Source organism: Triticum urartu, chromosome 1A (assembly GCF_056163025.1).
Source record: "Triticum urartu cultivar PI428250 chromosome 1A, HENAU_Tu73, whole genome shotgun sequence".
Lineage (NCBI taxonomy): Eukaryota > Viridiplantae > Streptophyta > Magnoliopsida > Poales > Poaceae > Triticum > Triticum urartu.
Window position 1 is genome coordinate 539,525,419 of NC_141873.1, and position 24,086 is coordinate 539,549,504.

Genomic DNA, 24,086 nt, shown 5'->3' on the forward strand with positions numbered 1-24,086 from the left:
TGAGCAGTAATCTCTCTTTCTCAGCCGAAAAATCGTGCCGAGTTTTTCTGTAATCGAATCGCATTATTAGTGCACTGCCGTGACGCGATTCTTAATGGCACAGTATGCCGGTCCCCGGCCTCATTGATGGGTTACCGTTGGGCTTAATTGGCAGTGTCGCACTTAATCAACAGTGTGGACTGTGGAGCTCTCGGAGAGGAAAGACGGGCTTCCTTGTCGTGGAGGAAAATCACGTCCCCAACTAACCCCACACACCTTCTCTCTCTCTCTGACACAGTGCCCCGGCCTGTCTCTCCTCCCTCCCCTCCGCACGGCGCCGGCGCACTATTTTATCCCACCGCGCGCCACAAACCGCAGGTGTCTTGACCTCCAATCCATTGCCTCGTCGCCTTGCTTCGAACCTACTTGATCGCTGCCTCACCTCACTCTCTCCCTCTCTCTCGCCGAGTGAGCTTGCGGTTCTTGCCACGCACGCCTCCCCCATATATACCCCACCATATATACCCAGCAGGAAACCATCGATCATACCGATCGCCATTACCTCAATCCATCGAGACGTTGCTTAGCTCGTCCGAGTAGCTAGCTACGAGGCCAGTTAGCCGGCCGCCGGAGAGGAACTGATGGGACGTCCGTCGTCCGGCGGCGTGGGGCAGCCCAAGATCCGCAAGGGGCTGTGGTCGCCGGAGGAAGACGAGAAGCTCTACAACCATATCATCCGGCACGGCGTTGGCTGCTGGAGCTCCGTCCCCAGGCTCGCCGGGCTGAACCGCTGCGGCAAGAGCTGCCGCCTCCGCTGGATCAACTACCTGCGGCCCGACCTCAAGCGCGGCTGCTTCTCGCAGCAGGAGGAGGACAACATCGTCGCGCTCCACCAGATCCTCGGCAACAGGTCCGTGCAATTGCTAATTTACGGTCCAATTCGTTCAGTTACAATTGCAAATTTTCAGTACAGTGTTGCAATGCGCGGAGATCGTTCGAGCAGAGTGAGTGAACTGAAGTATTAGGGACGACATGTATACTGATGCGTGCGCGCGCACAGGTGGTCACAGATCGCGTCGCACCTGCCGGGCCGGACGGACAACGAGATCAAGAATTTCTGGAACAGCTGCATCAAGAAGAAGCTCCGGCAGCAGGGCATCGACCCGGCCACGCACAAGCCCATGGGCGCCGCCGACACGGCCACGGCGGCATTGCCGGACGCGGAAGACGAAGACCGCAAGCCCCTTGCCGCGGCGGCCGACAGCAGCCTCGCTCCGAAGCAGCCGGCGGTGTTCGACCCGTTCCCGGTGTGCGCCGACTACGGCGCTGAATTCGCCGACGGCCTCGGCACGGCAAACGCTGCCGCATTGTACGGCCAGTTCGGATGCGGCAAGGAGGGCGCGGACGAGGACGCCGGGTTCGGCGCGGCGGACTACAGCTGCGTGCTGGACGTGTCGGAGAACCTGGGCTACGGGGAGAGCTCGAGCAACAGCAGCAACTGGAACTACGGCGGCGAGGTGGGCAGCGTGCTCGACGGCGAGGTGCCGCACTGGGGGAAGGCGGAGATGGAGCAGCAGCACACACCGCTGGAGCACAAGTCCTCTCTGCCCTGCCAAGAACAGAGCCTCCTCGCAAGTTTCGATTTCAACTTGGAGCTGGAACCATACTTCTGAACTTTTCTTTCTTTCTCCCTCCATTTTTTACCTTCTTGAATTATCTCGATTCCCACCCACATACTCTACTATATTTGCACGTCAGTACAGGACAGCAAAGAACCACCAGAAGGCCAATTAGGGATTGTACGTACGTAGTACCTATACATACGTTGATTTTCACAGAGACGACACACAATACAGCCATAGAGCTCGTACAGAGAACATTGTTGTGTAGTAGTAGTAATCAAACACCTGTAAAAAATAAACATTTGTCGAAATATAATGCCGGGCTCACTGATGTGTCCGGGTGTAGTACTTTTTTCTCAACAATAATTTAGCGATGGGGGCTTGCGTGAATTACACGTGCAGGTTACTGTCTCCCAGTCACGCTTTAGCCTTTTCCAGATTTGTGCCTCACGAAAGCGGGGAGGAAAATCGCGAAAGCAGCCGTACGGCGGTTGACGAACCATTAGTGCTCCAGCGAGGCCACATTAACCTTGCTATCCGTCCATGCTGGCCGCAATCAATCAGTAGTAGGAAATTAGCGCCAGGAAGAAAAGCCAGCACCACTTCAACGTGGAGATCCTCCCGGCAAGGTCTCTTTCGGCCGGGCCACGGCGTACGTCCATGGCCCTGCAGATCGGTCGTGGGGGCAGCGGCCGGGCCGGAGGGCGGAGAGGGACAAATGACTCCACTGCTCTAGCACTGTTGTTGAGCAGCGCGGCGAACTGCTGGGTGAGATAGGAGAGGTCGTCGCCTAGCGCGCGCTAACATGGCATGATTGGGGCACGTCGGGCGTGTCGGGGCCGAGGGGCGTGGCGACGAGGGTCTCACATTCCTCGTGGCACGGCACGACACGACGGCCCCGCCCGCGCGTGATGGCATCATCGGTGTCGAGCTGACCGATCAGGGCGCGGGGCCGCCCGCCGCTGTGCGTGCGCGACGTAGGGGACGCCCAGACCACCCAGCGTTTTCGGGAGTGGCTGATGCTGCCGTGCATGTGCGCAATTAAGCACCTCATTGGGACGATAATAGGCCACATGAACCCATGGATAATTGTCCTGTGGAGGGATCGCCAGCTAACCAAGGCGAGATGGCGCGTGGATGGATTGGATGGCGTGGCTCTGCTAGCTCGGCGCCAGAGGCACGAAAGCTACGTGCATGCAATGCAAAGGCGTTCCACTGGCTATTTCTCACCCGGAGAGCGAGATAGCGAGATGTACGTGCACCATCCACACGCGAAATTTCCTAACCACAGCGAAAGGTGGAGTCGGTCAAGTGGCAAAACGGCTAACATGATTATTTTTTTGAAACGGCCTACAGGCTACAACATTAGAGCACCTTTTCTAACTTTAATAACTTGTCAAACAACCTCCCAAAACTTACCTCCTCTTCCTTAAAAAATAAAACTTAACTTCTCAAATATTGGAGGAGCCAACCTTATACGTTGGTTCAAGACACACTCTAAAATCAGTGTGAAAAAACATTTCACACTGACTTTTGAAACTATGTCTGACTCCTTTTATTAATGAGATGAGGCAAAGCTTTTGCCTCCGTTTCAAAAAAAAAGAACTTTTCACACTCACTTGTTATCCATGAATGGGCCATATGGATGTCTCGGATTTCCTAGGAATTATTTGAAATACTAAAATGGCTGAAAGTCTAATATTTCAATAGTTTGTAGGTCACCGATGACCTTGGATGTGTCTCATGGCAATCCGCTACGGTGGACCTCAAGCAGCCACGCTCTGCACCGTTGCGGTGGTCACTGACGTGCGTGAAGACGCTGCTGGCCGACGGGTGCATCGGTGACCGGGTGCGAAGCCAGCGCCATTGTGTGCTTACTGTGTTGTGGGAGGAAGAGAGGGAAGAGGGGAGGAAAGGGAGGAGGTGGCGAGGAAGCGGTCTTAGGCAGGGTCTAGCGGGGCTTGGAGGCAGGGCCGTATGTCCACATGTGCAACAGGAGCAACTGAACAGGGGCCCCAGCATCGGAGGGCCCCCAATTTTTTTGTTAATCATGGTATTAACTGAAGCATTAATACTAGAGTAAATAACTGTTGGAATTATTCTACGGCAAGTAATCCTATGTATATATCTCCAATCACGATCCATCAATCTAGTATGTGACGTTGTCGGGTTTTTTGAACTTGTGCTTCCAATTGGTGTAATTTCTTATGAAAAATTGTACTGTTGACAGAAAAATGATTGTTTTTCTTTCACACATAGAGCCTGATTTTGATTTGCACAGGGCCTCTCATTTCCCTGGTACGACCCTGCTTGGAGGCTAGATGCTGACAAGAGAGGTAATTCCTATTTTTTATACCACATTGGCATTTGCATTTGGATGGAAATGATATGGAGCAGCTTACACTTGTTCAGTTCAATCTCCATGATGCAAATTTGGAGATTCATTTTCAGTCGTTCATGTTGTGTAGTAGTGTTTGCAAAAACCATGTGTTGACAATTGACCAAATCTTCCATGCCAAATTTAGAAATTAAAGGTCATGGCAACCTCAAATGTATAATCTACGACAATGTTTGAAAGTTTTTTCACATGGTAAAATTGTAGATAATTATTTCCATGGCAATTTGTGTGAATTTTTAAATTTATTCCATAGCAATTTTGTTTGAATTGTTCCTATGGCAATATGTATGATTGTTTTGAATATTCCAACGGCAATTTTGTACGAACATTCAATATGTTCCCATGTCTAATTGTATGACTGTTTTGTAATCTTCCCATGGCAATATGTAGATAACTATCATGGCATGATAATTTTTAGCTCATGTATTTGTTAGTGCCAAACTTACAGCTATTTTTACATGGTGTAGTTTATCTTCAACTTTTTTTTATAAACATATCATGCATTTTCCTAGGTTTCATCTATTTATTTATAAGTTGCCATGTTTTTTGTTGATATTTTGTTAAAGTTTTGCCATATGTATCCCTCAATTTCATAAAAGTTTTGTCATGTTATCTACAAACATGGCATTTTTTGTATATGTTAGTATTGTTCCATGTCAAATTTAATATAAAATGTTCTAATTTATATATTGACATGACAATTTTGTAAAGTTGACATGGCAAAATTAAGAAACTTTTGTTTTTCTCAAACATGTCATATTTTAGAGAGAATTGTAATGGTTATGTGGCTATTTTAGAAAAATTATTTTTGTAATTGATGGCAAATTTGGGCAATGTTTGCCATTCACAAGACAGTGGACAAGGGCAAATACTAACATTAGATCATGGTAAATCCACTAGTCTTAGCATGGTAAATTTATTAAAACCAACATCGCAAGTTTTTCAAATAATTACCATGGAAACTTGATTATAATCACAATGCCAAATAAGTACATTATCTCATGGTCAATCCATTTGTCTTGGAATGGAAAATTCATTGTAATCAGCATGATTTTTCTTACTATTATGGTAATTTATCTATATATTATTTTTTGTTATGAAAAATTAAAATATAGAGCATTTGCCATTATGTTAATAAGAGCTCATCCATTTTATTTTACTTCCATGGCCTTTTATTGTTTCAAGCATGGCATTTTTCTTTGTTCGTTTACATTTCGATTTTACATCAATATCATCGAAAACTACATAGAAACTTGTTTTTGGTCATGGCAACTTAAATTTATAAAATTACGGAAAAATTTACATTTTGTTTTTTCTGTATGATTTTTAGTGTACCGTGAAATACTTCTGTGCTTTTTAATTTCACATATATTTTTCCCACATTTCAATTTTACTTTTAGTTTGTAGTAGAGCATGGCATATTTTTTTAAAGTCAGCATAGAAATTCTTTGAAAAATTACCATGGAAACTTCATTATAATCTCAATGGAAAATAAGTATACTATATCATGGTCAATCCATTTGTCTTTGCATGGAAAATTCATTGTAAGCAGCATTACTATTTGTTTACTATCATGACAATTTATTTCATTGCAATAGCTAGCAATTTTATCACTTTGATTGTGCCAATTTTTCTGTATTTCCTTTTTGTTATGACAAAAGAAAGTGTAGAGATGGCCATTTTGTTAATAATAGCATGGCAATTTCATTTTTACTTGCATCACAATTTTATTGTTCGATCATGGCATTTTTCTTTGCTCTGTTCATATTTTTTTTGCACAATTATCATCAAAACTAATAACTTGTTCACATGTCAAACCTAATTTTTGTTGCCATGAGAACTTAAATATAAAATCATGGCAACTTAAAAAACATAATACTGTTTCTATATGTTTTAAGTGTACTATGGCAATGTCATGCGTTTTTTATTTCACAAGCTATTTTTATTTTCTTTTTTCTATTTGTAGGTGACTTTGGCAATGGTTTTGTTGGTTTCTTTTTTCAGCTTTTACTATGTCATATTTTGCCACCTAGGTTTTTTTTGTGGTTGAGCTTTGCAATTTGTTGTAGGTGTTTTTTTAGTAGTTTACCATGGCATTTTCTTGTTGGTTGTTTGAGGTTTATTATGGCAATTTTTTTAATATTTTCATCGTTTTTCTTTGAATATTATGGCAAATTTATTTTTTAGTAGTTTATCATTTATGGAAAACATTGTTTTGGTAAATCTACTATGTTATGACTAAAAATAATTTCAAAATTCGCCATGCTGTACAGAAATGATTTTCCTTGGCAAAAAAATATCAGACCCTGGCAATTTCTTTCTTATCCATCAAAAATTGTTTTCTAGGTAGAAATTGTTGTTTATTTTTTCAAAGTTTTTTGCTAATTGAGCCTAGCACGTTTCCCCATGCCATCCCTATTTTTCTCGGCCAGCCCTTGCATCGCGTGTTTTTTGGTTGGATGGTACCCGCTGCAGAGAGCAAAAATTGTTTGCTCGATCGTTCATGCTGGGACGAACCAATCGTTGCTTGAACTCCTGGCCGAAGCTGGCGATCTCCACCTATCAACGTCCTAATTTATTCATTGCCAATTTATATTTCCAAATATTACCAAATACTCACTCCGTGACTTAATATAAATTGGTTAGTCTTGCAATTTCAACCTCATATATTTGTACAAATTCCTATAGTACAGTGGGAAAAATGGATGGTGCCGCAACGTGCACCATCCTTGTTTTGTAGTATCTTAGTATAATATAATAAACTTGGAATTGGTGCTAGAAATTACCTGAAGTGGCACTAACTTGTCTCTTAAAAAAAGAGGGAGAAAAGCAGGGAAATGTTTTTTAAGTAAAAAAGAAAGAAAGAGAAGATCAGAAGTATTGTTCCAAATTGAACTCGAAATTTGCGAGGAGGCTCTGTTCTTGGCAGGGCAGCGCGAACTTGTGCTCCGGCGGCTCGTCGTGCTGCCGCTCCATCTCCGCCTTTGCCCAGTGCAGCACCTCGCCGTCGAGCACGCTGCCCACCTCGCCGCCGTAGTTCCAGTTGCTGCTGTTGCTCGAGCTCTCCCCGTAGCCCAGGTTCTCCGACACGTCCAGCACGCAGCTGTAGTCCGCCGCGCCGAACCCTGTGTCGCCGTGCGCGCCGTCTTTGCAGTCGCCGAACTGGACGTACAGTGCGGTCGCGTTCGCGGCCCCGAGGTCGCCGGCGAACCCGCCGCCGTAGTCGGCGCACACCGGGAACGGGTCAAACTCCGGCGATTGCTTCGGAGCGAGGCTGCCGTCGGCCGCCGCGGCAAGAGGCTTACGGTCAACCTCTTCCGCGTCAGGCAATGCTGCGGTGGCCGCCGTGATCATGCCGGCGGCCATGGGCTTGTGCGTGGCGGGGTCGATGCCTTGCTTGCGGAGCTTCTTCTTGATGCAGCTGTTCCAGAAGTTCTTGATCTCGTTGTCCGTCCGGCCCGGCAGGTGCGACGCGATCTGAGACCACCTGCACGCACACACACATCAGTAATTCGGTATGTTGCCCCAAATCTTTCTGCTAGCTCCAATCAACCTCCGCGATGCAAAATTAATAAGAACTGGATGCATTGCGCGCGCGGACAGACCTGTTGCCGAGGATCTGGTGGAGCGCCACGATGTGGTCCTCCTCCTCCTGCGAGAAGGTGCCGCGCTTGAGGTCGGGGCGGAGGTAGTTGAGCCAGCGGAGGCGGCAGCTCTTGCCGCAGCGGTGCAGCCCGGCGAGCCTGGGGACGGAGCTCCAGCAGCCGACGCCGTACCGGAGGATGTGGCTGTAGAGCTTCTCGTCTTCCTCGGGCGACCACAGCCCCTTGCGGAGCTTGGGCTGTTGCATCTGCACGCCCCCAGACGTCGGACGTCCCATTGACGCCGGCTAATCTTCCTGGCAGCTGTTGGCGTCGTAGCTACTCCGACGAGCTTGGACGGATGTAACGGCGAGATCGGTAAGATGGAGCGACGGTTGCTCCCTTCCGATCGATGGCTGCCTGGTGGGTATATATGGTCGGGTATATATGGGGGGAAGCGTGCGTGGGAAGAACCGCAAGCTCACTGGGCGAGAGGGAGAGAGGGGGGAGGAGCTTGGTGAGAGAGTGAGGTGAGGTGAGGCAGCGCTCAAGTAGGCTCGAAGCAAGGAGCGCAGCGGCAAAGGAATGCAGTGGATTGGAGCTTACGACACCTGCGGTTTGTGGCACGCCGTGGGACAAAAATAGTGTGCCGTGCGCGCGCTCTCGCCTCGCCAAGAGTCCAAGACTAGACCGATACCACTGTGCTGAGACGGTGTTGGTTGGCGACATGGGCTTCCCCGCACGAGAAAAGAAGGTCCGCTTTCGGCACCCATAGTCTCCACGCGCTGCTAATCAAACCGCAACCGTAAGCCATGAATGCGGCCGGGGACCTGCGGATCCCAGCTCGTACGGAGCAATTAGAAATCGCGTCATGGCACCAGATCACGGTGTCGCGTGATTTAGTGATTATTTTTTTGCTTAATCATCGGTTGCTCAGCTCACTAATTGGTCAAGTCAAGTCACAAATCACGTCAAGCGTATGAATCAGCGGCCCTGCCGACCTGGACTTTCAATCAGGGGGCCAAACGGCGTCCCGTCTGCACGCTGTGTGCGTCCAAATGCAGACAGACATGAGCTCGGCTCGGCCGTGCACTGCAAACTAATCACTCAAACCGAAGGACAGCGGCCGGCCGGCCGGCTAACCGGCGAGGGGTCGAGCTTGCTGCACAGTCGTTCCAGAAGGGGGGAGAACGATCAGTGAACCTAGCCAGGCACTGGTCATTTTGTTCTTCCGATGCTGAGGTATCAATCGATGGATCGTTTTCGTGTTTGCTTCGCGGGGGCCGTGACAACGGTGTCTCGGGGTGCGCCTACCAATTTCAATTTAGAGTTGTCACTATTTGTACCCGATTGAAAAAAAAGAACACACTGTAAGATAGAAGTATCTATCATAGAGTACTATTCACTTATCTTCTGTTTACTTTGTACATCAGTTAAACGATAATAAATTTGGATGGAAAATTATAGATGCAACTAACATATCATAACCAATGTCCATATTTTTCATGTTTTTCAAGATCTTAGAAATGGCTTATGCGATATAAGTTGCGTGTGCAACTTGCGGCGATGCCCAGCTCCGAAAATGATGCCCCCAAGGAGGAAGATGACGCAAAAGCACCGCAATCATCTAATAGCATGGATCTATTGTTTCCTCTAAAGTTGCGCAAAGGTGGCGGGCTGAGAGCCTCACCCCAACGATGCCATGAAGAGGGGAATATCCGCTTGAAAGTGACATCGTCGCTGGTTTCGGCCATGATCGAGATTCTTTCATGTGGATTAACCTCATGTTCCCCACCCCACGCATCAGCCAAGCCACTAGCAACCCCTCATACGCTAGATCCGCTGGATCCAACCCGCCCACACCTCTACCGCGCTAAATATGGGCTGAGCTCCGGCTGGCCGCCCAAGCAAGCGTGAGGCCGCATCGTCTGGATCTACTGCCCATACCGCCTTGATGTGGGTGATAAACTTAATGTTCAAAATAGTACAATGCGTGAGTTTTTGGTAAAAAGTATGAAGACATCATCACAAAACCACTGCCAACATCCGTGTGGGACAAAAAATATTCGGGTTTGTCATTGGGTACTATTTTTTCTTTGATACAATTGTGCAGCGAATACGATTTTGTTCTCTCAATAAAATATCGATGACAATATCTCTTTTAACTAGCATGGGGATATTGTGTTCCTATGTCGAAAACTAAATATATTTCAAAAACTGTTCTTATATAGTTCAGACAAGCGACAAGTTGGATAGTCACGCCACATACCTCCATGCTCCTTGAGATCAGGGTGAGGTCAGAGATTATGTTCTGGATTACAATGCGAGATTCTAGCAAAAAGAAAAAGATTACAATCCGAGTAGCAGGACAAATTAAGGTACACATTTCTTTTTCTGAAGAAAAAAAACACATTTCTCTATCACATGGCAAAGGTACACGTTCGTGCTAAGAAAAGGCTGCACGGCAGTCCTATTGGGGGTCAGAAGATCTGCACGCCGACAACAGTGTCCGTGTACTTGTTCGTTTTTCACCCTCTCAAAAAGAGCACGTTCCTTTTTCCCTTTTGCCGGGACTCGTAAACGTGTTCACTTTTGCATCTTGCATGGCTAGAGGTTCATCGACCGCCGGTAGTGGTGTACTACTACAGCTGAATTAGTTTTGACTTTATGACAAACAATCACCGCGTAAATCGTGTCGACCGGCAGGTAGTTTTGCCGTCACATGCTAGCTAAAAAGCGTCTACTGTTGGACATGGCAAATCCAGCCCCTTAATCACATGTGGACGCATCTGCAGACAATGATCGATTAGTCCTTAAATTTCATCGTCCATATCAACGTATCTCATATCCGAACACCTATGTCACGCTAAACACGCTAAACCATGCAACGTTCGTACAAATGCACAATTCATTCACCAAAAAGGGCAAACCGGGGGCCGAAGGAGTGGGGGGGGGGGGGGGGGGGGAGGGTGTGGGGGGGACTTTGATGGAGTCCTGACCGTTGGCATGCAAGTGTCCGATAAACCCAGCCCACCCAAAACCCCTCTCCGTCACCCACGGGCTCGAGCGTGAGCTCCGCATTCATGCCGGCCCAGAGCGGATGCGACCGCTCACTGGAACCGGCATTGAAGCGGCTCGCCTACCGAGAGGGATGTCCACTACACGCCCGCTGCGCACGCCTCCTCTCCGCATTGAAACGACATCTGTCTGCCCACCTACCTCCATTAAGCCGGCGTGTGTGCCGAGGAACCTACTCCGGTGCCCCGAGAAACACACGTACATTCCTGTGTCGTTCGGCATTAAACACCTCTCCTGCTGGCGCCTCACATCCACCCTGAGCAATGGTGGCAACACGTTTGGCAGGCAAAGAAAGAAGCCATGTTCACGGACGTTGATGCGGCGGCGCAGTAATTTGACTGGGGCACCAACAACGGCGTTGCCAAATCTGTGTCGGTCGTGTCCCAGCAGCAGGACAACGAAGCCGATACGTTTCCGGCCACCATGACCGGCGAAGAAAAGTAGATCATGGGAGGCCACTGCCGCTTAGGTTCGACGACAACCACCGCCACCAGCCCACCACCTCCTCGGGGTATACAACCGGTCACTTGCTCCCTTCACGGGGGTGTAGGCCATGGCGATACGTTTGCGTTGTTGTGCTGGTACGGTATGTACGTGTTAGTTAATGTGATTTCCTTTACCAAAAAAAGTTAATGTGATTTTCATCTGTTAAAGCATCTGCAACAACTGCCCTATTTTAGGGCTTCACCATTTTTTAGGCAAAAAAAGGGTAAACATAGGCCTCCAACTACATCCGTATCTGTAGATTTTTTTACTACAAGTTTAGGGTAGCTGCAAAATACAACACTAAGTGTTACAAATTTGCACCACTTGGGTTGTTGCCGCAAAACAAAAAGCAGCGACGCGAGTAGACCGTCACACTGAAGTTTTCCCACATCCCCATATGACGGCCACACCACCTCCACGCCGCCGCCTCCAAATCTGCCCTTTCGTATCATCGCTGCCTGCTGCATTACCCCATTCCGCGTGCCACCTCCGCGCTGCCGCCGCAGCACATCGATCGATCCGGGCGCCACCCGTACCCATCCCGACGCTGCACCACGTCCACACCGTTGTTGCAGCTGCACCGGCCGAATTCGGCCGCCACCACTGTAGCCACAGCGCCCCGCCGCACTCCACCGTCATCCTTGTTGTCGCACCCGCGTCGCCGCCATGCTGCCGAATCTCAAGTCGAAGAACAAGTCGGGCTTCAAGGGGGTGTGGCAGTGGGACTTTGGCCGTTTCTCCATGGAAGTTCAATGTGACAGTCCTCATTACTAGCTCGGCATGTTCAATATGACCAAGCTCACCACGCGAGCCAAAACATAGCCGCTTGGCGGTTCGGGCAATCGCGAAAGGATATGAAATTTCCAAAGATTGCATCGCGGGAGGATGCAGAGTTCGTCGGTCCGGCGGTGACCATTGTGTCCTGCAATGAGGTGAAGAAGAAGGAGGAGATCGAGATAGGTATATTTCCTGGCGAGAGTGATGCGGAGGCTATGACGAGGTTCGCGAGGGAGAATCCATAGTACGTCTAGTACGAGGCGGAATTCTTCTGGAAGTGAGACCATGAGAAGAAGTTGGAGGTCAAGAAGGATGACGAGGTTGCCCCCTCGATGGTGATCAACCTCGAGTCAGATGAGGAGGACAAGGAGGGGGAGGTGGAGGAGTTGGACTCCTCTGATGAGGAGACCATGACACTTTGGACCTCTATCGACACCAACTATAAATCGGATGAGTAGTGATGTTTAGGAATCAAGTAGTAGGGTAATCTTTATGTTTATCTGATCTTAATCATTGTAATGTTAAAATGTTTGGCATGGACTATGCAATGTATGCTTAAAAGAAAATGTTTGCATCTTTGGAATTGCCCTATTTTAGGGTAGTTGTTGGCGCCCTATAAACCGTTTTTTTGGTGTTGTAAATTTTACTCCAAACAGTTTTTTGATGTCTTAAAATAGGGCAGCTAGCTATTGGAGATGCTCTTAGTGAGTCATCAGTTGTGTGCAACTTTAGTACCGGGCGCATAGATTGATGACACTGCCATAGGAGGAGAGTGTACGTAGCTTGCGGAGCAATGGCCAATGATGGCGCTACACTCGCAAGCACAGAGAGAGAGAGAGAGAGAGAGAGAGGGGGGGGGGGGGGGGTCGTACGCCAGGAGGTGGCTTGCAAACGCCACAAATAACCACCACAGTCCAGAAAGAAGGAAAGGGAGCGGCGGAGAGTGGAGGGAAGCTTGCGTGCGTTGGAGAAAGCTCGACGACATGGCCGTTTCGGTGCCCGGTCGCGGTCGCGAGCGTTGCGTTGCATGCGGACCATGCAGGTGCCCGGCCGTCCGTGCCGGACGGACGGCTGACCGGAGCTCGATCGACCATCGACGCGCGTTCGTACGTACCGGCCGGTCGATGGCTTTGGGCGTGGTGCAAGCAATGCTAAGGACCTCCAACGGATTGTCGTAGGCTGTGACAACTGTTGCTGCACTCTGGTGCATGGCTGGTGGACGAGCGCGTAGCGACGTACCTAGGTGTATGCCGTTTACGTACGTAAGCGACGTCCACTCCTAGCTTGCATGTGATCCCGGTCGATCGGTTGGTACCATCACGGGTTTTTGCTACACCTGGTTGGTCTCGAGTGTGGTACTATATGCTTAGTGAGTTAACAGCTGTGTGCAGCTCTATTATTGTCGCCACCTTTCACTAATCTTAATTATGGAGTTAATCTTACGGAATGAGTCTGTAACATCTGATTGGAGGAGGAGGGAGCCCACTATAAAATCAGGAGGGTTAGTGGGAGATCAGTGAAGAGATTAGCGCGCAGGGTGTTCGTAGGAAAAGCGTCCTCAAGTACAGGATTTTTGGTATCCTCACATTCACAGGGCATCCGTACGTGTGCGTTCATGCCTGACGATTCAGAGGGTGCTTGGATCCAAGAGACTATTTTTAGTCTGACTAAAAATAGTCTCTTTTAGAGGCTAAAATTTCAAGCACCCCTGACTAAAGAGAGGCCACGACTAGTCTTGAGGCTAAAAAATTTTAGTCATAGAAAACCTACTAAAATATGTATTAGCCCTCTCTCTCTTCATTTAATTCCTTTCCTTTAACACATGCGAGTTCTGGATTGGAGGGTTTGGAGGATAATAAATGCTCAATAACTTGATTTTAGTCTCTTTAGTATTTGGATCCAAGCATGGGTGAGGCTAGCAAGTTTTAGTCCCACTACTTTTAGTCATGGGACTAAAACGTATCCAAGCACCCTCTCACTTCCGGAAGGAAAAGACCTTGCTCTTTATTAAATTGGAAACAAGAAATAATGTTTTATGACTTTGTGAAGCATGTTTCTTTTTTCAGACCGAGGGGCTTGACGATGCAGTTGGGGCGATCGATGATCACCAAGCATGCATGCATGGGTGTCGCAGATTCGGCCATTTGGAGCGACCCGTTACCCATCCATGCATGCGTGCATGCAGATCCTTAAATTTGGCGCCATGCATGCTTGTAGCCGTGGGCTTGTCGACTGTCCCGTTCCTTTGGCAGAGTTGGAAGCTACTTCACCCAAGGCCATGGACCCATGGTAGGCAGCCTCTCCTTTTCTAATCAAGAGCTGTTACGGTGCTAGCTAGCTACCTAGAGCTAGGGCACCAGTGCTGCCATTTTCAAACCAAACAAAAAGACAGCAGGTAGCGCGCGGTAGCACAGGAGTTTCGTGTAGCAAACCATGCCCCTTCCGGATATGCAAGTTTGTCTGTTACTGACCGGCGCGTACACTTTCTGTACATACTCCATCGGTAGAGAAACCAAATGCATGCACGACTACCAGCTACTACGTACACCAGCAGACTAGCTAGTGCATGTGATTCATATTTCAGGGCACGAATAGTTCATGTCACCAAGCTGAGGCCAACATCGACCTCGCACAGATTTGTCGTTATTTTCTACCAGTCATGTTGTACCGTGTACGTGCAGTACACTAATACTTGTACTCCACTCTGTTAGGTTTTGTAGTTTATACTAAATAGGAGTACTAGCTACTCCCTCTGTTCACTTTTATAAGGCCTTAAAAACATTTCAGACAATATGCAAAATAGCCTGTTTTCAGTTGTCTGAAATGACTTATAAAAGTGAACGGAGGGAGTAGTACATTTAGTGTTGCTAGTATATGCTATTGATATTCTTCGTCTTACCGACAGGCTCCAGCGCATAAATTAACAACACGAGGCACCGTCGACATTGGCTTATTAGTATATGCAAACCCCACCGTGTGTTACACACGTAGAGCGACCAAATTACTAATCGATTAGATTCCACAAGTGGACGTCCCTGTTGTGGACCAAAAAGATCTTGCCAAATACTTTACATGAGCCGTGATCTTGACTTGCCTCCTCCAGAAAGGAAAGCTTTGCTGAAAAAAGAGCAGAATATGCATCATGTCGTCCGCCTCTAGCTGTATGGCTCCTCTTTGAAGTTATGCAAGCCCCAGCCAAGGCCAGAGCTATACTAACGACACACACAAATATAAGAACATAATATACTCCATAGATCATAGTCTTTTTTTTTTGCGAGGCCATAGATCATAGTCTTGACTCTCCATCATGACATATAAAATTAACAGTTAATCATATGCCACAACTATGTATGAAATTCGAGTGGTCACATGTTGATATTAATCTGTTATATTTATCGGGATTTATTTTAAATTTTATAGACTAATTATGGAGAAGTTGGTGCATATGCATGTGCAATGCTCTATGCCGTTGCCATCGCAACAGATGGCGTGATGTGCAATTATCTTGCATGAGAGTAACCCGCATGATTAGGTCGTTCTGTACTGTGGCCGGAGGACGGCTTGTTGTTTAAGCCATGCGGGAATGCTATCTAAACCAAACCAAGCCGTGCACTGATTAATTAAGCTAGCACCCAAACTAGCTCACCTAATTTAGGCTGCCTTTTTCATGGTGGGACAGGTTAGTACTGATTTTTTAGACTATATATTTCTTGCGATTGTTCACAGCAAACTGGGTATGTGTTTTGTACTCTTCATGCACCATTGGTTAATTAAGGTAGGTCATTTAGATCCTATGATGATGACATATGAAGTTTGACAGAAAACTGAAGAATACTGCAACTGTTATGTTATCACTTTAATTGTTTTCTTCTGCCTCTAAACTCTAGCTAGCTACATATTGACATTCTTGCCATGGACAGTTAGCTTTTGATCATGGTTCTAATTCAACAACAGTGCGTGTAATCTAGAATGGGAATCATATTCGGTGGCGAGTGAGCTTACCGACTAATAATTCAGTGATTGACTTCCCAACGATCCACGCTCCTGTTCTCCGAACCTAACCCATGATCAGTCTTGATTTGATATATACACAGAGAGTATTTGCCATACAGTGTACGTCAAAGAAAATGTTATGGCGCCACTAGCTAATTAGTACTCCCTCCGTCCGGAAATATTTGTCATCGAAATGGACAAAAAGGGATGTATCTAGAACTAAAAAACATCTAGATACATCCTTTTTTATTCATTTTGATGACAAGTATTTCCGGACGGAGGGAGTAGTACACAAAACGGTTCGTACCAAGCGACGGACTTATTAATTAGTAATTTGTTGGTGATCTAAATGGTGCTACCTCAACAGGGCCGGCTCTGGGGGGTGGCAGGGGGGCGGCCGCCCAGGGCCCCCGAAATCTAGGGGCCTCCTCCAGGGTTCGCAAGGAGCCCATGGCCCAGACCATAAGGAGGCATCGACCTAGACGCACACGCACGGAGAAATCCCTGTTTTCTTTCTTCCCATCGCGAGTTCGTCGCTTCGTGACGATCCTATTCCCGCGAGGGCTCCAATCGCGAGTCTCGACGCCAATGTAGATCGCTCTCCGTCATGCGGCCGGCTGGTCTTCCTCCAGGTCCCCGGTCCCGTTGTGTTATCCTCCGTTCGTGAGATGCCTCTCATGTGCAAGACGAAGCCACCCTACTTATAAGGTCATCCCTAACCTCCTCTTTCTAGTTGGTCATGTTCATATAGTGCAGCAGCGGTCAGATCTTAGAAGGTCTCGCATATGATGCAGTACAAAATTTTAATTTCGTGGGCCCGTTGCTCTATTTCTTACTTCAATCTGGACTTTGTCAACACAACACCAATCGCCTTATCTATTGAAAAAGTTGCCTGCTATGTGTTTGATTGTCGTTCTTTGCATTCTCTCTCCAAATCATATGACTGCAAATTTAACTTAAAAATTGGAAGAAGGTCTTAGCTATACACACATAACTTCAATCCAAACATGGTTATATAATAAAGCCACTCAGACTCCCGTAGCCGTCTGGTAGGTAAATGATATTTTATTGTTGCAAATGGAGCTTTTAAACTTTAAACCTTTCATCTTGATGTTTACCCTCTATCAGGTATTCGATTTGTCTAATTAAATAAAGGAATACACTATTTACAATTCTCGTTTTATTTTGAAATAATAGACAATAATAAGTTAGGTAAAGGAATAAAATCTAAAAATAAATGAGATTATTAGTATGATCTTTATAATAGGAGGCCCGGGTTGCAATTTCGCCCTGGGCCCCTGAAATATCAGGACCGACCCTGTACCTCAAAACCAAGGTCCCCAGCATATATGTCGCGCACACACGTCGCAACCACCTTAAACAATCCTGTCAAACTGTATGTAATATAAGTATGGTTTATTTTACCAGCCACACACGACGACAAAGCCATCAGTACATGCGACAAGAAGGTGCATGAAAATCAAGCCGGTTGCTTGAAGTTTTCAGTTTCTTCATGGGAACCTCCGTGATTCGACCGCCTGTTACAGCCTAATTAACCGCCTATAGTAGGTACTATACTACTAGATGGCTCATCAGTGCAGTAAAAACAAGGGCCGAAGCATCGATCGATCGGCAACACACGCAGCACTTGTCAATTACTACATGATGTAGAGGAGTTTGACACTGGACAGCCCTGTAGCTCGTCCGTCAAATCAGGCAGATTTTCACCGGCTCTTCCACGTGGCGAGCGGCGGGTTGACAGGCAAAGTGTCGGCACGAGCGGGCAGCAGGCACGCATTGTTTTTTTTTTGAGAGAGAGAGAGAAGCAGGCACGCATTGTTGCGACACAGGTTGCGGTAGAATTTGTCAAACAGGGTAGGGTAGAGAATTTGAGGGGATGGAGATACGCTTGTCCCCCTTGGGAAAAGGGATCAAGCTTTCCACGGGTGAACGAACGAAAGGTGGTGCATGCAGGACAAGTTAGCTAGGAGATATGGATAAGGGCATCTCCAACGCAATCCGTAAATTTTCTCCAGTATTTGTTTACAGACAAGGGATCAATCCACGGATATGGATACGGAAGACCGCTATCCAACACTATCTGCGTACATTTCAAACACTTTTTCAACAAGCTGGTTGCAATTCATGCAAACACATCAAATTTTATATAAACCAGACGAAATTCATTATGTTTTGGACATATTTTAACTAAAATAGCGAAAACTATGTGCACGCCCGGTCGTGAGGAGCTCCACTCCCACAACACAGATACACTACACTAGTCGCGGCAACATGGGAGTAGCGGTGCGACACGATGTCGTCAACCGCGTGCCGGCCTAGAGCAACACGCCACTCCTCGGCGAGATGGCTTGGAGCGGCGAGTGGCTGATCGACACACCTGCTTGGAGTTTCTGCCTCCAGGGGCTGGCCTGCAGCCGCCTGGCCTGTAGACGGAGGCGGAGCAGAGAGTTGCCTGGTTCGTACACTGACGAGCTCCATGGGCCACCCATCCAGCTTGTATGTCGGAGAACTCGCCTTCCTACTCATCAGATGCCATGAAGGAGAAAATGGTGTGTAAGAAGGAGGTGAGAGCGAAGTGTGGTGCGACTTTTTCCTGGCATCAAACATCGTTTAAATAGCAGGGTGGGGGGGGGGGGGCAAGGCTCGCGAACGGACGTGTGGCCGGACTAGGTTTCTCGGCACATACACGGGTTTTAATGGAGAAAGGAAGGCAGTTTGCGGCCGTTCGAATGTGGCGAGGAGGCATGTTCAGCCGGACGAGTAGCGGGCGACGCTCTCTCGATCGGCGTGCAGCTTCAATGCCGACAGTGAGAGGTCGCGTCCGTCTGCGCCGCCCTCCTGTCCGGTCAAATCGCGGGCATCAATGTTGGCCGCTGGAAGCTCTAGGCCAGTAAGAATGCGGCGCGGCGTGTGGGATGAAAAGCGCGGGAGGGGCGGTTTGGGGGTTTGGTTGTGTCAGGACGGTCAGAAGCGGGCATGACAGCGGTCCTAACGCCCGCAATGCTCCTCACATTTGTCTTTGATTTGCGAGAGGAAGCACATCCAAACCGTCTTGTAGACTGATACAAAGCCGCATCAGATGACTTTCGCGATCCGGACAACACAATTCAGACGTATGCGGCCAGTTTGCGGGTTGCCGTTGGAGATGCAGGATCATCATTATCGGGACAGTTCCCTACGGAATAATCTAGCCGCCGTGCGTGCCCCACGGAGGAATCTGGTAACAGCAGACTGATCAAATCATCTGTGGTACGTCTGGCTCTTGATCGATCGTGGCCGTGCATGTACCTTTCGGGTGTTAAATGTTGGGTGCTCGCCTGTTTCAACAGGACTCGTGGATCATCCGCTCGGTACTGGTAGGTAGCTGCAGCCGGCTAGCTAGCGCGTGCGCCCATCGATCGATCAATCAGTTCCATCTTGACGGACAGCGAGAGGAAAAGGGTTAGTTTTTACGATGGATGGCACATCGGTCAATTTGCAGCTCGTGGTCGATTGGAGCCGTGCGTAGGTGCGTGCGTCTCATTGACTTAAGTGGCACGCGAGGTGCGCGACTTGTTCGTGTCGTCGCCTAGGATCAATTAGGAGATCGTACGGGAACGCAACTCTCGTCGATCATGGTACTTTAACCAGTCGGCAAACTGAAAAATCTCGACCCAAACGTACGTGTGAATGGTGCGATAGATAGGATATTTCTTTACAGAAGAAGTACTAGTAATCAACGAGAAACTACCGACAGTACCAAGCGTACGTACAAGCTGTACACATCGTCGATATGTGCGAGGTCGACTCAGGAAGCAGCAAAACAATATAATCATCGCATTCGCGTACATGGATTGGAGTTGAAAAATGTTAACTAGGGTGTGTCGCTCTCGGCGCCATAACTAGCTAGTGAGAAACTACCGACAGTGCCAACTGCCACGTACTCCTACCTCAGTCTTATAAGCTAAACTAGACTAAAAAAAGTCTTATTTTTTATATGTTTTTCACTAAAAAACGTCTTATATTCGGAGATAGTACATCCTTCGTCCTAGTTTCTCGTTTTTTGGAGTATGTACGTAACGTGTGCACGCAAACCTGTTGGGCTCGTTTGTCACCTTGAGTCTCGAGAAAGAACTGACGGTGCATGTCGCCGTCATCTTCTCTTCTTTTCCATTCCCCTCGACGTCACCAGCATAGTAGCATGCACCGTGCCGTCTCCGAAAACGATGGGACATCTCATCTCCTTTTCAGTTTTTCTCCACGAGCGTACACCAACTTTTGTGAGTGACATGTAGCTGTTGGTTTTGTGGTTGTACTACGGTACCTCAAAACGAGGACACCGGATGTCGCTGATGTGGGATGTTCTCATCATTCACTCTTTTTACATGAAAATAATAATAATAACATCATATCTAAAGAGCTGATAAACAGATAACTCACAAAGATCAAGACAATTCACTAACTGTTAGAAGTGTTTTCAGACTATGGTGTGAGCGTTGTTTTTGCCCTCGGTTTCGTCAGAGTTCCAACACCTAGATTGTTCCCACCAGGATAGTGCGATTTTGCTCTCTTAGGTTTTTATTCAAGGACGTTATTGTGGGATTATGGCCCATATGCCGAGAGGGCTAAATTCTGACGAGGTTAGCTAAGAGGAGAGATAGTACACGGAAGCGGTCAGAACTGACGCACGTCAGAGGATACATGGCACAGAGACCAAGCAACAACCAATAATAAAGTGCTCACTCCATTTTTATTTACTCTGTATATTAGCTTTGCCTAAGTGAAACTTTAGAAATTTTGACCAGACTTACAGAAAAATTATTATCCTCTCCGATCCAAAATAAGTGATGTAGTTTTAGTTCAACCACAAAACTTGTTTTGGATCTGAGGGAGTGACATAGACACCACAAAATTAATTCCATTAGATTCATCATTGAATATATTTCCACATCATATATATTTGTTACTGTAAATATTTATTTATTTTATAAAATTTTCAAACTTTATAAAGTTTGATTTCAGTCAAAACTAATATGCGGAGTAAATAAAAAAAACAAAGAGTGTATATTGGAACAATAGCAAATACGAAAATGCCTCGTGTCCAGCATTCACCCCTTATGCGGGAAATGTAAAGAAGCATGTGGTATCAAGATCTGGTAACTCACAAAGATCCAGGAAATTCACTAATGGTTAAAAGTGTTTTATGTCTTCTATGCAACACTTTTGGTCGCTCTTGTTTTGTTGGAATTTTGACATGGTTGTTCTCGCGACGGTAGAGAGATTTTGCACACTAGTTTTACAGAACGTGCTATTATGAAAAAGTAACTCATTAGGTCATGGTAGACAAACTATCATGCATAGGAGAAGAATACAAATGGGCACATAAAAGGAAAAGTAAAGCCAGAAGACGATACTTCTATAAACTTTGTTATGAATTTGTGGGATGGACAATATTGTGGAACTAAATTCCCAAACTATGCTCTAAAGTTTTATTGCGGTTTTTCCTCAAAAAATGTTTTTATTGTAATGTTGCTGTGTGGTTACAAAGGAAGGAAAACAGGTGGTTTATCATATACTTTATGTCTTGACTTGGATATAGAACACTGCCAAAATCATGCCTAAGCAGAAGACTGATGATTGGACTTGATTCCCGAAACCTAATAAAAACACATCAATCAAAATAACTAATGCAAATCATGCCTACCCGCAAAGCATACCTTTAATAATTACTTGGATTTGAGAGCATACATAACACAAAACCATGAAAAACCTTTCCACAAGATTTATGTACTCCCTTCGTTCCACAATATAGTCTGCATATTTTTTGGGAAAGTCGAACTTTATCTTTTTTTTACCAAGTTGTAGGAAAATATTTACACGTATAATATCAAATTGGTATCATTACATCTCGAGACATACTTTTATGCTATATCTATTTTACTAATATTGTTATTAATTTTTTCTCAATAAACATGATCAAAATTTTGCACTGTTTGATTTTTGAAAATATTATATGCATTATATTATAGTAGAACAGAAGGAGTAGCATACAATGTTCTGTTTGTATTCTAAACATCAAGTGTGATCATCAAATGTAAATCTCTTGTTTTTTTGCGGGTGAAATTGACGGAACCCACGCACTTGCCCGAAAGTGACCAAGGGGGTCAAGATGTTGAACAAGTTCACCCGGGTTGTTCGATTTGATGCGCAACTGCCCTAAAAATATGTACATATGTGTAATTGTTGCTAATAAAATACAATCACGTGAAAGTTTGTATGTTGTGTCCGTCTTGTAAACTGTTCGGCCTGCTAGATGAAGCAAAGTAATTTGCCTACTAACTTGCGAATTTATGATGTGACACTTATCTCTTAAAAATGGAGGGAGAAAGAAACAAAAAAATCAGAAGTATTGTTCCAAATTGAATTCGAAATTTGCGAGCAGGCTCTGTTCTGGGCAGGGCAGCGAAAACTTGTGCTCCAGCAGTTGGTCGTGTTGCCGCTCCATCTCCGCCTTTGCCCAGTCCAGCACCTCGCCGTCGAGCACGTTTCCAACCTCGCCGCCGTAGTTCCAGTTGCTGCTGTTGCTCGAGCTCTCCCCGTAGCCCAGGTTCTCTGACACGCCCAGGACACAGCTGTAGTCGCCGGTGCCGAACCCGGCGTCGTCGTCCGCGCCCTCCTTGCCGCCGCCGAACTGCCCGTAGAATGCCGCAGCGTTCGCCGCGCTGAGGTCCTCGGCGAAGCCGCCGCCGTAGTCGGCGCACACCGGGAACGGGTCAAACACCAGCTGCTGCTTCTGAGCGAGGCCGCCGTCGACCACCGTGGAAAGGGCCTTACGGTCTTCCATTTCGACGTCCGGCAATGCCGCGGTGGCCATGGCACCCATGGGCTTCTGCGTGGCCGGGTCGATGCCCTGCTGCCGGAGCTTCTTCTTGATGCAGCTGTTCCAGAAGTTCTTGATCTCGTTGTCCGTCCGGCCCGGCAGGCGCGACGCGATCTGCGACCACCTGCACGCACACATGCATGAGTAATTCAGTAAATTCTCCCAAATCTTTATGCGCAATTAAACGAACTGAATGCATCGCACGGGCCGGCAAACCTGTTGCCGAGGATCTGGTGGAGCGCGACGATGTGGTCCTCCTCCTGCTGCGAGAAGCTGCCGCGCCTGAGGTCGGGGCGGAGGTAGTTGAGCCACCGGAGGCGACAGCTCTTGCCGCAGCGGTGCAGCCCGGCTAGCCTGGGGACGGAGCTCCAGCAGCCGACGCCGTGCCGGATGATGTGGTTGTAGAGCTTCTCGTCTTCCACGGGCGACCACAGCCCCTTGCGGAGCTTGGGCTGCCCCATGCCGCCGGAGGACGGATGTCCCATTGATTCGTCTGCCGCAGCAGCTGGCCGGCCTTGTAGCTACTTGGACGATCAAGCTAAGCTAGGCAACATCGATGGTTGCATAGTAGTAACGGCGATCGACGGTTGCGTCCTCCCGATCGATGGTCGCCTGGTGGGTATATATGGGGGAAGTGTGAGTGCCAAGAACCGCAAGCTAACTGAGCTCTGCGAGTGAGGTGAGGCCGCGATCAAGTGGGTTCGAAGCAAGGCTCGCAGAGGCAAAGACAATGGACTGGAGCAGAAGACACCAGCGGTCTGTGGAACACGGCGGAATAAAATAGTGGGCCGGGCGTGCGCGCGCTCTCGGCAAAGGAACCGTGTCAGGGACGGTGTTGGTTGGAGACATGGATTCCCACACGGCGGGAGATAAGCGCCGGTCGACCGGACCAAATTTGGCCAGTCGACCCACAGCCATCCGATTTAGTCTATTGTAAGTTTGTAACCGTGCGTTGCACTTTGTCAACACATGCACACGTAGGATTTCGTGCATCTTCCTTTGTCAACACATACAAAGGATTTCCTGCATCTTCTCGCTCTATTTCGTCTCGCCGGTCGCACATGCTCTCTGGTCGCTGCCTTCGCCGGCCGTCCTCATCGTCAGTCGCTGCCCTCGCCGTTTCCACCCATGCAACAGCTGCACCCTGCGGTTGCAGCTCCGGTGGCGATGGTCACAGCCTGCCGGCATGCTCGCCACCGCCCATGCCCGATTATGTAGCCCGTCAGTCGCACCTCACCATTGCAACATCTTGCTCGCCCCTGTTCAGCAAATTCGAGCGTCGTTTCCAGCAC

The 24,086-nt window shown here is 47.6% G+C and overlaps 3 protein-coding genes across 3 annotated transcripts; 1 reads left to right on the forward strand and 2 right to left on the reverse strand.

Annotated features, from left to right (window-relative positions):
- Positions 1-353: 353 nt before the first annotated feature.
- On the forward strand, positions 354-1,946 carry LOC125527237 (myb-related protein Hv33). The gene is made up of 2 exons (XM_048691784.2): positions 354-889; positions 1,040-1,946. Exons 1-2 carry the CDS (start codon positions 621-623, stop codon positions 1,650-1,652), a joined length of 882 nt encoding a protein of 293 aa, XP_048547741.1. The 5' UTR covers positions 354-620; the 3' UTR covers positions 1,653-1,946.
- Positions 1,947-6,623: 4,677 nt separating this feature from the next.
- Positions 6,624-8,243, reverse strand: LOC125527227 (myb-related protein Hv33). Its single transcript, XM_048691777.2, has 2 exons — positions 7,605-8,243; positions 6,624-7,486 (listed from the first exon to the last, which is right to left on the reverse strand). The coding sequence occupies exons 1-2, from the start codon at positions 7,877-7,879 to the stop codon at positions 6,871-6,873; spliced, it is 891 nt and encodes a 296-aa protein (XP_048547734.1). The 5' UTR covers positions 7,880-8,243; the 3' UTR covers positions 6,624-6,870.
- A 13,894-nt stretch (positions 8,244-22,137) lies between these two features.
- On the reverse strand, positions 22,138-23,535 carry LOC125537909 (myb-related protein Hv33). The gene is made up of 2 exons (XM_048701236.2): positions 23,011-23,535; positions 22,138-22,918 (listed from the first exon to the last, which is right to left on the reverse strand). The coding sequence occupies exons 1-2, from the start codon at positions 23,277-23,279 to the stop codon at positions 22,315-22,317; spliced, it is 873 nt and encodes a 290-aa protein (XP_048557193.1). The 5' UTR covers positions 23,280-23,535; the 3' UTR covers positions 22,138-22,314.
- Between the last annotated feature and the right edge of the window lie 551 nt (positions 23,536-24,086).

Coding starts and splice junctions, on each gene's coding strand:
- LOC125527227 (XM_048691777.2), bottom strand. CDS start 7,879: ATGGGACGTCCGACGTCTGGGGGCGTGCAGATGCAACAGCCCAAGCTC. Junction 7,487..7,604: donor CACCAGATCCTCGGCAACAG/GTCTGTCCGCGC, acceptor GTGTGCGTGCAG/GTGGTCTCAGATCGCGTCGC.
- LOC125527237 (XM_048691784.2), top strand. CDS start 621: ATGGGACGTCCGTCGTCCGGCGGCGTGGGGCAGCCCAAGATCCGCAAG. Junction 890..1,039: donor CACCAGATCCTCGGCAACAG/GTCCGTGCAATT, acceptor GCGCGCGCACAG/GTGGTCACAGATCGCGTCGC.
- LOC125537909 (XM_048701236.2), bottom strand. CDS start 23,279: ATGGGACATCCGTCCTCCGGCGGCATGGGGCAGCCCAAGCTCCGCAAG. Junction 22,919..23,010: donor CACCAGATCCTCGGCAACAG/GTTTGCCGGCCC, acceptor GTGTGCGTGCAG/GTGGTCGCAGATCGCGTCGC.